Source organism: Aotus nancymaae, unplaced genomic scaffold, assembly GCF_030222135.1.
Source record: "Aotus nancymaae isolate 86718 unplaced genomic scaffold, 86718_ANA_hifiasm-v0.15.2.pri h1tg000016l, whole genome shotgun sequence".
Classification (NCBI taxonomy): Eukaryota; Metazoa; Chordata; class Mammalia; order Primates; family Aotidae; genus Aotus; species Aotus nancymaae.
In genome coordinates, this window is record NW_026988428.1 from 34,261,746 (window position 1) to 34,280,025 (window position 18,280).

Below are 18,280 nucleotides of genomic sequence, written 5' to 3' on the forward strand. Positions count from 1 at the left end.
AACCCAAATAAGAAGTACATTTTACATCATAGTCCAATACACACCATATACCTACCCCCAAATAAAAATATTTGTAATAGACGTGTTGATTTTACAACCTACTAATGAGTTGCGATGGGCAATTTGACAAATACTGCTCTGAAGTTTGGTTATGAATTTTTATTTCTTGATTGAAGCTTTAAACATTTTTGCTGGATTTTGTGTCTTGTATCAGTATTTCTTGATACTAAGTGGGTTTTGTTAATTATTTGAGGGAATAAAGGCAGATCTTCACCTTTTTTTTTGAGAGGGAGTTTTGCTCTTGTTGCCCAGGTTGGAGATCTCAGTTCACCGCAATCTCTGCCTCCCAGGTTTAAGGAATTGTGCTGCAGTCTCCTGAGTAGCTGGGATTACAGACATGCGCCACCATGTCTGGCTAATTTTTGTATTTTTAGTAGAAACGGGTTTTCTTCATGTTGGTCAGGCTGGTTTTGAACTCCTCACCTCAGGCGGTCCGCCTGCCTTGACCTCCCAAAGTGCTCGAATTACAGGTGGGAGCCAGCACACCCCGCCAGATCTTCACTTTTGTATGAGATGTGTTGAAAACGTTTAAAAGTTAAGTGTAGCAAGTCTGATTATAGACTTACATGGGAATAGATTTCCATTCCCAGAGGATTACAAACATTTATAGAATCTCTCATTGATTTGTAAAGACATCATTTCTTAAAATGGCACAGTCTTGTCTACATAAAAGTTGACAAAGAGAGATAGAATTCCCCACCTGTTCAGGCTGGAACCTGGCTCTTATACCCATGCCATCACACTTACTTCTTTTGTTGTATGTACTTACCTACTCAGGGAGATCTGGTATATTCCCTCTATGAAGGGACTAGAAATAAATGTTTTGGCTATTTGGTACTATATTTAGTATAATATTTCCGTATGATCAGCATTTAAAAGATGGCTTTTGGGTCTGTGTAGTATGCAAGATTAAGCTGAAATCAAGACTAGCTTATAATTTGTGTGTAGTTCTTGGTTTAAGGGCTTCTTGAACTTTAATCTTAGGAAGAATTTCTTCATCTCAGATCTTATTACATTCCTTAGAATAGTGTTTTGCTAATGAAAATACGATAATTTCTGTTAATATCCAGTTATCTATCCAGTTGTTATCTCAACGAAGAATTTGGTTATTGTATAAAAGAAATTTGCCTTATTAGATACATGTTTTATGCTCCCTGAAGGCAGTGTCAAAGTTACAGAGTAAGTACTCTGAATATTTTTACAGTGAATAACATTTGACAGTGTTCTTTTTACATATAAATCTCAAAAAAAATTGTCATACCTATAATCTTTGATTCTACAATTTCGTTTCTTTAGAATATTAACACAACATCTGCAGATTTACTCAGTTGGAAAGTAAATTGAATAATTTTTTAATGGCATTAATAATATCACTATTTGTCGCTTTTTTCTTTCTTTTTTTTTTTCCAGTAATGGCTATAAGCAATACTTGTCATTTGAATGATACGCTTTCTTTTAAATTTCAGCTTCTCCCATGGTACAAGTTGATGAGAAGGGTGAGAAAGTGAGACCAAGTCATAAGCGTTGTATTGTAATTCTTAGAGAGATTCCTGAAACAACACCAATAGAGGTAAATTATTAATCATTGTTAACACTAAAAGTTCTCTGTTTAAATTGGAAGAGGTCTCTCCTGCCTTTCGTGGGAAAGAAAAACAAATTGGAAGAGGTACACAAGCAAAATGTAAGCCAGTGCCTTCATCAATTACTGTGTTAATTTGTTTCATTAATCCTGAAATACTAGAATGGTATAGAGGAATGAAAAGATATTATTCTGTTAGAAGGGTGGACTAAATATTGCAGTGAAACTAATTCTGAATTTGCTAGATTCATTTCATGGCAACTAATATATAAATAGACTATTTTGGGATCTTGAGAATTCATCTGTAAGAATGAACGAAAAACTAGATTTTGATTAAGGTTTAAGGAGGCAGGACTAACCCTGTTGTTCAGCAAAATATTATATAAAGCAAATTTGGCAGTCATAAAGATGGTGTGGTACAGGTACCAGAATAAAATAATATTTGATTGAAACATAATAAATTTGACAATTAGGCTCTACTAGCTATTATGTACTTCACAGTTATTTAAAGCCAAAGGCTTTATTATCTGTTTTACTGAGGAAGTAACTGATTGTTAGGATGGTTAAGTAGCTTGCTCAAGGATACATGGGCTCTTAAATTAGGAATTTGAGTGTGAACATGATTGCTCTGATCTGAATCCCATGTCATAATCACTTGCCGCAGAGCTTCATATTAAGTTCCCGTGATATACATTAAAGAAGATGAGGATTAATTAGTAACTGACATTGTAATTTATTAGCCATTTAGAATAGAATTTTATTTTACTTTTTTGAGACAGGATCTCAGTCTGTCACCTGGGGTAGCAGTGGCACAGTCGTGGCTTACTGTAGCCTTGACCTTATGGGCTCAAGCGATCCTTGCACCTCAACCTCCTGAGTAGTTGGGACTACTGACACATGCCACCATGCCTGGCTAATTTTTGTACTTTTTTGTAGAGATGGGGTTTTGCCATGTTGCCCAGGCTGTTCTCAAGCTCCTGGGCTCAAGTGATCTGTGCACCTCAGCCTCCCAAAGTGCTGGGATTACAGACGCGAGCCACTGTGCCCACTTCATTATCATTTTTATAGTTAGAATAATTCATATTCTGAATACACAAAGAGTTCATACACATAAAAACAGATAAGGCTAGGCATGGTGGCTCACGCCTGTAATCCCAGCACTTTGGGAGACTGAGGCGGGTAGATCACCAGGTCAGTAGATCAAGACCACCTTGGCCAACATGGTGAAACCCCGTCTTTTAAAAAAAAAAAAGTTTTAAAAAAAAGGCATCAAATGTTTTGTTGGGTTTTCAAGGGGTTTTTGTTTTTTGCTTCTTTTAAATTTTTTTTCATGTTAAAAAAGAAATTTTTCCTCAATCAATGGTTTTCTGAGACAGGGCCTTGCTGTGTCTCTGAGGGTGGAATACAGTGGTAGGATCATAGCTCATTGCAGCCTCAAACTCTGTTGCTCAAGCCATTCTCCCACCTCAGCATCCAGAATAGCTGTGACTACAGGTGCCCACCATCATGCCCAGCCAACTTTTAATTTTTTTTGTAAAAACGTGTCTAGCTGTGTTGTCCAGGCTCGTCCTGAGCTCAAGTGATTCTCCTACCTTAGTCTCCCAAAGTTCTGGGCTTTATAGGAGTGAGCCACTGAGCTCCCAAGCTACATTTTACCTTTGCTATTTCGGTAGATATTTTCTTTCCTTCTTTTTTTCTTGAGCCTGAGTCTCACTCTGTCACCCAGGCTGGAGTGCAGTTGTGTGAACTAGGCTCACTGCAACCTCCGCCTCCCAGGTTCAGCCAATTCTCTTGCCTCAGCCTCCCAAGTAGCTGGGATTACAGGTGCCTGCCACCGCATCTGGCTAATTTTTTTTTTTGTATTTTTAGTAGAGACCTGGTTTCACCGTGTTAGCCAGGATGGTCTTGAGCTCCTGACCTCATCATCCTCCTGCCTCAGCCTCCCAAAATGCTGGGATTATAGGTGTGAGCCACTGGCACCCGGCTCCTTCTTTTACTTCTTAAGGATACTTAATGTTCACTGTCTTACCTATCTATCTATATTTATATAGATACAGCTATAAATAATTTTTTTTTTGAGAGGGAGTCTGGCTCTGTTGCCCAGGCTGGAGTGCAGTGGTGCCATCTAGGCTCACTGCAACCCCCGCCTCCTGGGTTCAAGCAGTTCTCCTGCCTCAGCCTCCTGGCTGGGATTGCAGGTGCATGCCACCACGCCTGGCTAATTTTTGTATTTTGGGTAGAGATGAGGTTTTACCATGTTGGTCAGGCTAGTCTTAAACGCCTGACCTCATGATCCACCTGCCTCCCAAAGTGGTGGGATTATAGGCCTGAGCCACTCACCCGGACTTTTTTTTTTTTTTTTAAAGTATCTTTCAATCCATTAACTGTTTTACCATCTTGAGTTTTGGTAGTCATCCTTTTTCTGAGTCCATATAACTGTTGGAATTTCTGTGTTTACATTTATACTAATTATGGAAAAGAGAAGATATATTTGCACAGAATTAATGTGTATGTTGTAAGCAAAGTATCTGGCTTAAATGAGAATGCATGAAAATTTTTATTGCCTAGAAAATATTAATGAAGAATATGTCCTGTGGCAGTCCAGGCAGGAGAAGGACTGGGGAGATTTCACTATGAGGAGTATTTAGCTTGCCACTGGAAGTAAAATACTTACGCTTTGCTGATGGTAAAATAAATCATTTCAAAATCATGTACAAAATGCATCTCCTGGCCAAGTGGGGTGGCTTATGCCTAGAATCTCAGCACTTTGGGATGCTCAGGCAGAAGGATTGCTTGCATCCAGAAGTTTGAGACCAGACTCAAATATATCTCCTGTTAACTCTGTATTTGTTTTGAAACACAGTCTATCCTCAGTAGAAAAATGGGCAAAAGTTAACAAGTGGAGTGATAGGAAAGATCAAAGACATGAAGAGATGCTCAACATTACTAGTAAACAAAAAATGCCAATTATTGATGTATTTTTTAGAGTTAACTGATTTTTTTTTTCTTTTTAGGAAGTGAAAGCTTTGTTCAAAAGTGAAAACTGCCCCAAAGTGATAAGCTGTGAGTTTGCACACAATAGCAACTGGTATATCACTTTCCAGTCAGACATAGATGCACAACAGGTAAGAAGAAAACATTTTTCTGATACAAGTCTGTCCCAGTGGCAAAATAAGTAGTGATATATTTTAATTGAGAATATGTGTCTTTACACTGATGTTTATCAAGACTAGTGAGTACCTTGGTTACCCTTTTGCTTTTGCTCAGTTGGTTTCCTTGTTGATGATCTTCCTAAAGTTTTTCAGTTTTGATTTAGGAAGTTTATTTTCTGTTGATGAGAATATTAACATAACAGTTTTAAAATTAACATAGGGATTGAGAACCGTGAACTTAGTAGTATTTTTAGTACATAGTAGTCTGTAATAAACAAAAAATTCTTGGAATTTTGACTTGATGGTTTTACTCTTAATAGTTAACATGTCTTAAAGAGAAATGGTAATCCTTTGAAACAAAAATATACCAATGATAAGAGTGTTGGCCGGGCAAGGTGGCCCACACCTGTAAATCCAGCACTTTGGGGAGGCTTAGGCAGGCAGATCACGAGGTCAGGAGATCGAAACCATCCTGGCCAACATGGTGAAACCCCATCTCTACTAAAAATACAAAAAAAATTAGCTGGGCGTGGTGGCGTACACCTGTAGTCCCAGCTACTTGGGAGGCTTGAGGCAGGAGAATCGCTTGAAGCCAGGGGCGGAGATTGCAGTGAGCTGAGATCTCGTCACTGCACCAGTGCAAGACTTCTCAAAAAAAAAAAAAGTGTTTAAATCACTCAAATACATTTTTTTCTTTTTCTTTTTCTTTTTTTTTTTTTTTTTTGACCAAGCCTCAATTATAGATAGACCAGAAAGATTTTTATTTTTTAAAAAAATGTATTTCTTTTTCTTTTTTTTTTTTGTGGGGAGACAGAGTCTTGCACTGTTGCTCAGGCTGGAGTGCAGTAGTGTGCTCTCGGTTCACTGCAGCCTCTGCCTCCCAAGTTCAAGCAGTTCTCTGCCTCAGCCTCTGGAGTAGTTGGGATTAGAGGCTCATGCCACCACACCCAGCTAATTTTTGTATTTTTAGGTGAGACAGGGTTTCATCATCTTGGCCAGGCTGATCCTTGAACTCCTGACCTCATGATCCACCTGCCTCGCCCTCCCAAAGTGCTGGGATTACAGGCATGACCCACTGCGCCCATCTGATTGATTATTTTCAAATTGGTTTCTAGGGATATTTTGGGTCTGTTTTCAGTCTTAATGCATTTTGTCTGCAGTAATCCATGGGGGCTTTTCTACAATAAAGATGAACCATAGTTGAGAAGGCCTAAAATTTTTACTTTTTCAATCTCTGTCTACCTGCACAGTGAAATTACCTACATAATTTTTTTTATAGTTTAATACTAAACTCTCTTAATAAAGATGACTTTACTGAAATGTTTGGGTGCTAATGAAAGTTTTTTTCTGCTTTGTTAACAGGCTTTTAAATACTTAAGAGAAGAAGTTAAAACATTTCAGGGCAAGCCAATTATGGTAAGAAATAGAGGAGAGCAGTGTGAAATCAGAACAGGTTTTGATTTGTCTGTATGAGAATTTTAAAACTACAGACAGATAATATTTTATAAAAACCTATAGTGACTTTCAGAAAATTTCTGGCTTGGGCCAGGCACAGTGGCTCACGCCTGTAATCCCAGCTCTTTGGAAGTCCAAGTCAGGTGGATCACTTGACATCAGGAGTTCAAGACCAGCCTTGCCAATATGATGAAACCCTGTCTCTACTAAAAATAGAAAAATTAGCCAGGCGTGGTGGCATATGCCTGTAATTCCAGCTACTCAAGAGACTGAGGCAGGAGAATTGCTTCAACCCAGGAGGCATAGGTTGCAGTGAGCAGAGATTGCACCACTGCTCTCCAACCTGGGCAACAGAGCGAGACCTTGTCTCAAAAACAAAACAAAAACAAATTTTTGATTTGTATTATGTGCTACTTCAGAAAATTCTTTGATAAGGCATGACAATACTTTGCATACAGCATTTCTTTACAAAGGGGTAACTCCAAATAGCATGCTGATTTACAACAGATGAGATAATTCCAGATCTCAAAATGAGCAATAGGAATAATTTTTAGTAACAGACATGAAAAATATTCACAGTACTTTCAACCTCATCTCAATTAATTGCATCACTACATTAACATAACAACCATTTGGGAACCTAGGCATTGTCATTGATGACACTTGCTCCTATCTTTACATGTCTAATCTGTTCTGAGGTCCTGTGAAAATGCTTTCTAAAAATCTCCCACTGTTCAGGCTTGAACACTTGGAATAGCCTCTAACTGCTGTGTTATCAGCCTTTTACCCCCTTAACAGTCTGTTCTTTGCTACCAGAGCTAGTGTTCTTAATTATGATCCAGTAACATACATTTAGTTTGACTTGGTCCTCATTCCCCAAGTGCTATAATTCTTCTTCTTCTTTGTAAATGTAATACATTATTCTTACTAATTCCTCTGTGTTGAACTCTTACTGTGTGTCATTTTGTTTTAAGCACTTTACTTGTATTGACTCATTTAATCCTTACAAGAAAGAACCTAATGAGATAGTACTTTTGTTCTCTTCACTTTACTATCGAGGATAATAAGGCATGAGGGTAATAAAACTAGTAAGTGGAAGAACTAGGGTAAAAGTGGCTACATTTATTAAGAGGTTCTATGAACTTAGCCATATTTAAATCTCATTAATGCTGTGATATAGGTGGGATTATTAGTTTCCATATTACAGATGAGGTTATTTTCTAGCTGTCATTCTACTTCCTCTCTGCCTATGATATTCTTCTCCCTGTTATCTTTACCTGCTTTGAGGCTTTTATATTGTCCTGAGTCTTCTTAATAGCTTTAACGTTTTATTGTATTTCAGATGTAGGTCTTTTGTATATCTGTAATTAATGTGATATATAGTATAAGATAGGGATCTAGTTCTATTTTTTCCCCCATATTTGGAAAGACATTTATCTCAACTCTTAATTTCTTGTCATTTCTATTCTTCTGCAACTTGTGTGTAATGCCACAGCTATGAGATTTGTTTCAGATTCTCTGTTTTCTTTGAGTTCTGCTTCCCTGAACCAATATGGCTGTTTGTTTTGTTTTGTTTTTGAGATTGGGTTTCTTTCTCTCTGTCACCTAGGCTTGAGTGCAGTGGCATGATCACGGCTCACTGCTGCCTCGACCTCTTGGGGTCAAGTGATCCTCCTTCCTCAGCCTCCCAAGTAGCTGGGACCACAGGTGCGCACCATCATGCCTGACTAATTTTTAAATTTTTGGTAGAGTTGGGGTCTCACTAAGTTGCCCAGGCTGGTATCAAACTCCTGAACTCAAACAATCCTTCCGTCTCAGCCTCCCAAAGTGCTGGGATTACAAACGCGAGCCACCACACCATGATTGCATTCCTGGATATCACTGTTTTATTTTATTCTATTTTATTTTATTTTATTTTGTTTTTTGAGATGGAGTCTTGCTGTGTTGGCAGGCTGGAGTGCAGTGGCATGATCTCAGCTCACTGCAACCTCTACCTCCTGGGTTCAAACAAGTCTCCTGCCTCAGCCTCCTGAATAGCTGGGATTACAGGCGCCTGCCACCATACCCAGCTAATTTTTGTATTTTTAGTAGACAGGGTTTCAGGCATATTAGCCAAGCTGCTGTCGAACTCCTGACCTCAGGTGATCCGCCCACCTCAGCCTCCCAAAGTGCTGAGATTACAGGCATGAGCCACCACACCTGGCCAGATTTCACTGTTTTAATTACCATCGTTTTACAGTATCCTTATTTACTTCTGCTAGTTCTTTGTCCTTGATCTTATTTTTCAGAATTGTCTTGGCTATTCTTAGATCATTACATTTTCACACAAATTTTAGAATATTTGTCTAGTTTCAACAAACAACCAAACAAAATCTGTAATGGAATTAATGGAATTGTGTTTAATTTATCGGTTAAATTGGGGACAGCTGACTGTTTTAGCCTACATTATACACTGTTGTGGTAACTATTAGGTATTTCAGTGTTAAGTCATTTTAAATTACTACTTTAAAATAATTTTGGTTGCCTTTTCATCTTCTTTGTATCTTACTGATTTTTTAAAAAAAATGTTGTAGTGTCTGCAGCAACCTTGCTGAACTTGTTTTTGGTGGGTCTTTTGGATTATCAGCCTAAGAGATCATATGATCTACAGATAATCACTATTTTGATTATTCTTTATATCTCCCATTTCTTATTTCTATTGCTTTTGCTGGAAGTCTCAAATATAGTAGTAAAAACATAAATATTTTATTATAAGTAATGTTTTTCTCTGCCATTTTAGTTTTTCTTGATGCTTCTTTTGATTAGCCATCACATAGCAACGTAAGTTTCAAGGAAATTCACTTTAACTTTTATACCATTTATTAAAATCAAATGACTTAACACCTGGAAAGACAGGTACAGAAGCAAGGAATAGCTATACTCCAAACCTGGAGATGCTTTCTGCCACCAGCCATTGTATCTTGAGTGTGTCATGCCAACCTGTAAGGTTCTAGTTTGCTTCTTTGTAGTGTGCATGCTACTCATTTCTAAAGTTCTGTGATTCAGAAGTGATTACATTGGAGGAAAGGGGCATTAAGTGGATAATGTTTATCCGTCTGTTTCCTAATTTACTGATGATTTCATTAAGAGGCAGTGCTTTATTCTGTTTTAATTGTGATGTCTATGCCTGACAATAACTGGTATCAGTTCCCTTCAGCCTAAGGAACTTCCATTAGTGTTTCTTAAGAGTACCTATGAGTGATTCAGCCGGCCGTTTGGGGCGACTTTCCATCCCAGAACCATGGCCCAATTTATCCATAACCTTGTGGAGAAGACCCCGGCACTGGTGAACGCTGCTGTGACTTATTCGAAGCCTCAGTTGGCCACATTTTGGTACTATGCCAAGGTTGAACTGATTCCTCCCACCCCTGTTGAGATCCCTAGAGCTATTCAAAGCCTGAAAGAAATAGTCAATAGTGCTCAGACTGGTAGCTTCAAACAACTCACAGTTAAGGAAGCTGTGCTGAATGGTTTGGTGGCCACTGAGGTGTTGATGTGGTTTTATGTCGGAGAGATCATAGGCAAGCTTGGCATCATTGGCTATGATGTTTGAAGACCAATCTTTAACATCTGGTTATATTTGATTTATTATTTGAGTGTTGTTGGACCACGTGTGATCAGACTGCTATCTGAATAAAATAAGATGTGTTAAAAAAAAAAAAAAATAGAGTACCTATGAGCAATGAATTCTCTTAGGTTTTCCTTAACTAAAAATGTCCGATATTTCACACTCCTTTATTTTATTTATTTATTTGTTTGTTGTTGTTGTTGAGACAGGGTCTTGCTCTGTGACCCAGGCTGGAATGCAATCTCAGTTCACTGCAACCTGGCCTCAAGCAATCCTCCCACCTCGGTGCCCACCCCCTGTCCTAATTAGCTGGAACAACAGGTGCATGCCACCATGCCCAGCTAATTTTTCTATTTTTGGTAGAGGCAGAGTTTTGCTACATCGTCCAGGTTGGTCTCAAACTCCTGAGTGCAAGCGATTCCCCTACTTTGACCTCCCAAAGTGCTGGGACTATAGACAGTGAGCCGCTGCGCCCAGCATTTTTGATGGGTATTTTCCATGGAAACAGAATTCAGGTATGACAGCTAAATTTATTTTCCATCCTTTCAAGATATCATTCTGGGCTGGACGAGGGGTTTCATTCCTATAATCCCAGTACTTTGGGAGGCTGTGGCGGGCAGGTCATCTGAGGTCAGGAGTTCAAGACCAGCCTGGCCAGCGTAGTGAAACCCCATCTCTACTAAAAATACACAAATTAGCCGGGCGTGGTGGCAGGTGCCTGTAATCCCAACTACTTGGGAAGCTGAGGCGGGAGAATTGCTTGAACCTGGGAGGCGGAGGTTGCAGTGAGCTGAGATTGCTGTGCCATTGCACACCAGCCTGGGCAACAGAGAGAGACTCTGTCTCCAAAAAAAAAAAAAGATATCATTCTGGACTCTTGTTTCTGTTGAGATATTCATCATCATTTACCTGGCTATTCCCATGTATATGATGTGTCCTTTTCCTTTGCCTGCTGTCAAGATATTTTATTTTTTGTTTTTAGTGGGTTGGCTATGGTGTATATAGTATGGTTTTACTCATCATACTTGGCAAATACTAAACTTCTTGGCTCTGTAGGTTGATACTCTTCAGTGCATTTGGGAAGTTTCCAAATACTTGCCAAATTTTTTTTCTGCCCTCGCTTCTCCTTTCTTTTTATGGGACTCCAATTTTTTATGTTGGACTGATTGATACCAGTGAGATTCTAATCATTTTTCTTAAACCTATTTTTATTGTTGTTGTTGTTCTCCAGATTGGATAATTTCTGTGGATTTGGGTTCATCTTCAAGTTCACTGCTTTTCTTTTGCTATCCCCAATGTGATAAGACTATCCAGTGAATTTTTTTACATGCTGTATTTTAAGAGTTTCTGTTTTTCAAAGCATTTCTTTTCTCTCTGCTGTGATTTCCCCTTAATTTTAATTAATTAGAAAGATAATTAAATTGTTATCTATGAATATATTTACTTGTGAAAGCTGGATTGAAAGCTTAGTCTGCAGTCTAACATCTGGGTCATCTTGGAGTCCTTTTTTCCTCTCCTTTTTTTTTGATTCTTTTTCATTTGCAGTTCTATGCCCTGAAAAGTTTCTTTCATTGCTGTTTTCTTGACTAGTGGACTTTTTTTTTCCTTTTTTTGAGACGGAGTCTCGATCCATTGTCCATGTTGGAGTGCAGTGGCACTATTTTAGCTCACCACATCCTCCACCTCCTGGGTTCAAGGGATTCTCTTGCCTCAGCCTCTGGAGTAGCTGGGACTACAGGTACGCGCCACCATGACTGGCAAATTTTTGTATTTTTAGTAGAGACAGGGTTTCACTCTGTTGGCCAGACTGGTCTCAAACTTGTGACCTCATGATGTGCCTGCCTCGGCCTCCCAAAGTGTTGGGATTATAGGTGTGAGCCACTGCGCCCAGCCTAGTGGACTATATTTTTTAAATAATGCTGTTTACTTGATTTTAGTTCCTCAGGGAACATTTTAACATTAAAGTATACTATAATGTATGACATTACGTTGGTAAAAGCAATAGCCATAATTATTTTTGAGGTTGTGTTAAAGTCCGTTTGTCAAATTTGGCCATAATTCATTTCCTATTGTTTGGTTGCAGTATTAAGAGTGGAGGAGGGTTCCTGCCCTATCGCTATAAGGATCGTAAAACATAGCTTTCATACATCCATTCAAGTGGTAATTTTATGCTTTCACATGTTTTTTCATTTGATATTCGTAGTAACTTGGTGTGCCTGTGCTTCTAATCTAACCTTCACACATCTTCGTATTATATATCTTGAGCATCCCAAATCCTAAATTTGAATTGCTCCAAAGTTGAAGACTTTTTGAGTGCTAACATGCTGCTCAGTGGATATGCTCATTAGAGCATTTTGGATTTTTGGATTTCGGATGCTCAACTGGAAAATACAATGGGAATATTCCAAAATACTAAAAAACTGGTACCAAGCATTTTGGGTAAGGTATAGTCAACCTTTGATTTTATTAAAAGGGTCAGCAAACTTTTTCTTTAAAGAGCCAAACAGTAAATATTATAGATGTTGCTGGCCATGTGATTCCTGTTGCAGCAACTTGTAGGGCAAAAGCAGCCACAAGCAATGTGTAAAATGGTCGGCTTTATAAATTTACCAAGTGTTAGAGCATTTTTTCCTTTTTTAAACTTAATATAGGAATTTGAAGCATATAAATTGATAAAATGGTATAATTACTATTTACCCATTATCCAATTGTTTCCCCAATTTATTTTACTTTATTTTATTTTTTAAAGAGACAGGGTCTCACTTTGTTGCCCAGGCTGGAGTACAGTGTTGTGTGATCATAGCGCACTACCACTTTGAACTCCTGCTGGGCTCAAGGGATCCTTCTGCCTTCATAGTAGCTGACGCAGCTAATTATTTTGTTTGTTTTTGTGGAGACCGGGTCTTTCTGTCTTGCACAGGCTGGTCTCAAACTCCTGACTCAAGCGATCTACCCCCATTGGCCTCCCAAAGTGGTGATGTGATTACAGGCCTGAGCCACTGTGCCCAGCCTCCCATCCCCCACTTTTTTTGAGAAAGAGTCTTGCTCTGTCTCCCAGTCTAGAGTGTAGTGGCATGATCTCGGCTCACTGCAACCTCCACCTCCCCGCTTCAAGCAATTCTCTGCCTCAGCCTCTCAAGTAGTCTCAAATAGCTGGGATTACAGGCTAATTTTTATATTTTTAGTAGAGACAGGGTTTGACCATATTGGCCAGGCTGGTCTTGAACTCCTGACCTCGTGATCCACCTGCCTCGCCCTCCCAAAGTGCTGGGATTATAGGTGTGAGCCACCACACCTGGCCCCATCCCACAATTTTTAAATTTTGGCAAAATACACACAAAATTTACCATCTTAATTGTTCTTATTTTTGTTTTCTTTCTTTTATCTTTTTCCCCCATCTTAACTCTTTTTAAGTGTACAGTTTAGTGGTATTAAATACATTCATAATGATTTACAGCCATCACTGCCATTTATCTCCAGAACTCTTTATCTTATGAAACTGAAACTCTATACTTGTTACCCAATTTTAACAGTTAGTAGAAAATGACCATTCTTGTTTTTTCTGTATTCCCACTCATTTCTCTACAACCTCTGTCATCTTGAAGCAAATCTCAACCTTAATTTCAAATTTCATTCATAAATAAATTAGAATTTGTATCTCTAACAAGAGGAATTCTTTCCTTTTTTTTTTTTTTTTTCTTGTATTTGTTTAGATGATGTCTTGCTCTTTTGCCCAGACTGGAGTGAAGTGGTGCAGTCTCGGCTCATTGCTACCTCCACCTCCCCGGGTTCAAGTAGTTCTGCCTCAGTCTCTCGAGTAGCTGGGATTACAGACACCCATCACCATGTCTTGCTAAATTTTGTATTTTTTCATAGAGACAGGATTTCACCATGTTGGCCAGGCTGGTCTCAAACTCCTGATCTCAGGTGATCCATCCGCTTTGGCCTCCCAAAATGCTGGGATTAGAGGAGTGAGCCACCGCACCCGGCCGGGATTCTTTCTTAAGACACGGTGACAGTATCATCATCAGACTTTTAAAAAATGAACAATGTCTTGAACATTATCGAATACCTAGTCACTGTTCATATTTTCTTGATTCCCCTTCTTTCTTTCTCTTTAAAAATCTGGGCCGGGCATGGTGGCTTATGCCTGTAATCCCAGTACTTTGGCTGGCCCAAGGCAGTTGGATCACATGAGGCCAAGAGTTCCAGACCGGCTTGCCCAACAATGGTGAAACCCTGTCTCTACTGAAAATACAAAATATTTAGCCAGGAATTGTGGTTTATCCCTGTAATCCCAGTTACTTGGGAGGCTGAGGCTCGAGACACAAGTATTTGTGTCTACTGGTTTCGTCATTGTTTCTAAGCTTTTTTAGACAGAACTGTTTAGTTTTTATGTTTTAGGACAAAATAACAGGTTTGTATTGAGGCTTTCAATTTAAATTCAGGCTGTATGTTTTTCTTTCCTCTGCTTCATGTCTGTTTCTCCTTTTTCCCATGTGAAAATCTTGGGAAAAAATCCGCCTCGCAGGTTCAAGGGATTCTCCTGCCTCAGCTTCCCAAGTAGCTGGGATTACAGGTACGCGACACCACACTCAGCTAATTTTTTTTTTTATAGAAATGGGGTTTCACTCTGTTGGCCAGGCTGGTCTCAAACTCCTGACCTCAGGTGATCCATCCGTCTCGGCCTCCCAAAGTGCTGGGATTACAGGCACGAGTCAGTGCGCCCAGCCGCCTTGTCTCTTGTTAATTTTTTTTTTTCACAGTGTATTCTGAAGTCACTCCATAATAGTATTTAGAGCATTTTTTTCAATTATTTTTTACATTCATGATACTCAGTTGTTTGGATGTACATGTTTTATTCAACGGTTGATGGACTGTTGGGTTGTTTCTGGGCCTCATGGGTTTCCTTGCCTTCTACAACTAGTGTTAGCAAATAGTCATGTACTTATATTTCTTTCTCACAGCTTTATTAAGGTATTATGTAATAGGCAAATAAAATTGTATACGTGGTTCTTGGTGTTGCAAACATTTAAAGTCAGCAAATTTGCATTATATAATACATTATTATTAACTATCATCACACTGCTGTACAACGGCTCCCCAGAATTTATTTCTTCTAACTGAAACTTTATACCCTGTGATCAACATTTCCCCAGTCCGTCCCTCCCACAGTCCCTCCTTCCCCCTGTCCTTAGCTTATGATAACCACCATTATACCCTCTCTTTCTTTGAGTTCAACCTTGTTAGATTTCACATACAAATGAGATCATGCAGTGTTTGTCTTTATGTGCCTGCCCCTATTTCACGTGGCATAATGTCTTCTTGGTTCATTCAGATTTTCATTTGTGAAAATGGGTTTTCTTTTTTAAGACTGAATGTGTCTGGGCACGGTGGCTCATGCCTGTAATCCCAGCACTTTGGGAGGCCAGGGGAGGCTGAGGCGGGTGGATCACCTGAGGTCAGGAATTCAAGACCAGCCTGGCTAACATGGTGAAACCTCATCTCTAGTGAAAATACATAATCAGCTGGGTGTGGTGGCAGGCGCCTGTAGTCCCAGCTACTCAAGAGGCTGAGGCAGGAGAATTGCTTGAACCCAGGAGGCAAACGTTGCAAGCCAAGATTGCACTGCTGCACTTCAGCCTGGACAACAGAGAAAGACTGTCTCAAAAAAAAAAAAGAAAAGAAAAAGAATGGTGTTCCAGTGTGTGTGTACACCACATTTTCTCCATCTATTCATTTGCTGTGGACACTATGTTGTTTCCATATGTTAGCCGATATAAATAATGCTACAACACATATAATAGTGCAGATACCCTTCAGCATACTAATTTCATTTCCTTTGGATATACATAGGATTGCTGAATCATAGGGTAGTTCTATTACATTTTTAACTTTTTTGAGGCAGAGTCTCACTCTGTTCCTCAGGTTGGAGTGCAGTGGCACAGTTTCAGCTCAGTGCAATCTCAGCCTCCCAAGTAGCTGGGATTACAGGCATGCACCACCACGCCCAGCTAATTTTTGTATTTTTAATAGAGACGGGGTTTCACCATGTTGGCCAGGCTGGTCTGGAACTCCTGACCTCAAGTGATCCACACGCCTTGGCTTCCCAAAGTGCTGGGAATACAGGCATGAGCCATTGCATCTGGCCAATTTTTAACTTTTTTGAGGAATCTTCATGCTAGTTTCCATAATGGCTGAACTAATTTACCTTCCCACCAACAGTATACAGAAGTTCCTTTTCTCTATGTCTTCTCTAACACTTACTGTTGTTTTTTTGTTAAACTCATTTAAAATAGATGTGACATGCTGTCTGTGATTTCAGTTTACATTTCTTTGATGATTGGTGATTTTGAGTACTTTTACATACGCCTGCATTTATTTTATGAGTGAGTTTAGCATCTGTTTCATATGTTAAAGAGCCATTTGCCTTTTTTTGTTCTATGAACTCTGTTCATTTCTGTAACCCAGTTATATATAGCACTTTTGGGTCCTTTCATGTCTGTTTTTACAATTTGTGTATTAGAGATACTAGTGCCCCTGTCTGTAATGAGCTGCAGTTACTTGGCTGGGCACGGTGGCTCATGCGTGTAATTGCAGCACTTTGGGAGGTGGGCGAATCACAATGTCAGGAGTTCCTGACCAATCTGGGCAACAATGTCTCTACTAAAAATGCAACAACAAAAAAAAATTAGCTGGGTGTGGTGGTGTACGCCTGTAATCCCAGCTAGCTACTCAGGAGTCTGAGGCAGGAGAATCGTGTGAACCCGGGAGGCAGAAGTTGCAGCTAGCTGAGATCATGCCATTGCACTCTAACCTAGGTGACAGTGTGAGACTCCATCTCAAAAAAAAAAAAAAAAATGAGCTACAGTTACTTTTACTATTTTGACCTCATTTTCTGGGAGGTTTTTATTCTGCTTGTTGTTGTTTAGAGACAGGGTGTTGCTCTGATGCCCGGGCTGGAGTGTGGTAGGGCACATAGCTCACTACAGCTTATAACTTCTGGGCTCAAGCAGTCCTCCCCACTCTGCCTCCCAAGTAGCTAGGACTACAGGTTGCATGCCACCATGCCCAGGTTTTTTTGGTTTTTTTTTGTGTGTGTGTTTTTCGGTAAGAGATAGCTTTCGCTGTGGTATCCAGGCTGGCCTCAAACTCCTGGGCTCATGCGAGTCTGCCCGCTATGCTTCTCAAAGTGTTCGGATCACAGGTGTGAGCCAGCACACCTGGTTGTTTTGACGTGTGTGTGTTTACCTTGTTTACTGTGGTTTTTATACCATGAAAACATTGTTTTTATTGATTAAGTTGTCATTTCCTTTTCTTTTGTTCTACTGATTCTACCTTAGGCAGAAGTAGTATAGTCATGTAAAATATATGTTAAAATGTAAATTAAAATGTATTTTTAAAAATATACACTTAATTCTTTGTTGCTATAATGTGTTCCTCTTCTAGGCAAGGATAAAAGCCATCAATACATTTTTTGCTAAGAATGGTTATCGATTAATGGATTCTAGTATCTATAGTCAGCCCATTCAAACTCAAGTACAGTATGCCTCCCCAGTCTTTATGCAGCCTGTATATAATCCTCACCAACAGTACTCGGTCTATAGTATTGTGCCTCAGTCTTGGTCTCCAAATCCTACACCTTACTTTGAAACACCACTGGTAAGTGAGTTCCTTATAATAAAATATAATAATATTTTTAATTTGAGCTGACATTTTGATTAAATCGGTTGGAGTGGGAGTTCATTTGTGTTTACACTGGTTACTTTTGGGCTTCTATTTTATTTTTTGTATTTTTCGTAGAGATGGAGTTTTGCCATGTTGCCCAGGCTGGTCTCAAACTCCTGTGCTCAGGCAGTCCACCCGCCTCAGCCTCCCAAAGTGCTAGGATTGTAGGCATGAGCCACTATGCCCAGCCACTTTTTGGCTTTTAAACAGTGATGTGGATATCTAATAGTCCATACCAAATATATGTATATGACTAACAGTTGAGCTATAGAGCGCATAATTTTATTCCATAAAATTTGCTGAGTGAATTGAAAGAACAGACTGGATGAGTTTTGCGTGATTGTCAGTGCATCTTAGTGTTATGAAATGTCAGACCAGAACATTCTTTATTAAATTATGAACTATTTATTGTTCATAAATCTAGCAGTACTTCAAGTGAATATTGCAGAATTGAATCAGTAAAATGTTTTAAGATATTTCTGGCTTGTAAAAGATAAATTGCTAAGTTCATTAAGGTTCTTGTGACCCTCACACCAGATTTTGCCTTTACCATTAATATTGTTTAAACATACATTTTCTTCTAGGCTCCCTTTCCCAATGGTAGTTTTGTGAATGGCTTTAATTCGCCAGGATCTTATAAAACAAATGCTGCTGCTATGAATATGGGTCGACCATTCCAAAAAAATCGGTAAGATAAAA

At 39.2% G+C, this 18,280-nt stretch overlaps 2 protein-coding genes across 18 annotated transcripts in view; both read left to right on the plus strand.

Annotated features, from left to right (window-relative positions):
• Positions 1-18,280, plus strand: part of LARP4 (La ribonucleoprotein 4) — an 81,510-nt gene that overhangs the window by 39,548 nt on the left and 23,682 nt on the right. For 12 of the 17 annotated variants that reach the window (XM_012441389.3, XM_012441395.2, XM_012441393.2 and 9 more), the window contains 5 exons: positions 1,527-1,630; positions 4,654-4,764; positions 6,154-6,207; positions 17,303-17,515; positions 18,166-18,269. In XM_012441389.3, the coding sequence (XP_012296812.2) occupies positions 1,527-1,630; positions 4,654-4,764; positions 6,154-6,207; positions 17,303-17,515; positions 18,166-18,269 (586 nt within the window). The remainder of the gene's footprint in view (positions 1-1,526; positions 1,631-4,653; positions 4,765-6,153; positions 6,208-17,302; positions 17,516-18,165; positions 18,270-18,280) is intronic. The other 5 variants (XM_021665947.2, XM_012441399.2, XM_064377069.1 and 2 more) reach the window with 2 other exon arrangements.
• Positions 6,216-17,295, plus strand: LOC135275382 (ATP synthase subunit g, mitochondrial-like). Its single transcript, XM_064377070.1, has one exon. It carries the CDS (start codon positions 9,527-9,529, stop codon positions 9,836-9,838), a length of 312 nt encoding a protein of 103 aa, XP_064233140.1. The 5' UTR covers positions 6,216-9,526; the 3' UTR covers positions 9,839-17,295.

Excerpts from the sequence above, each read along its gene's own strand:
- LOC135275382 (XM_064377070.1), top strand. The coding sequence starts at position 9,527 with ATGGCCCAATTTATCCATAACCTTGTGGAGAAGACCCCGGCACTGGTG.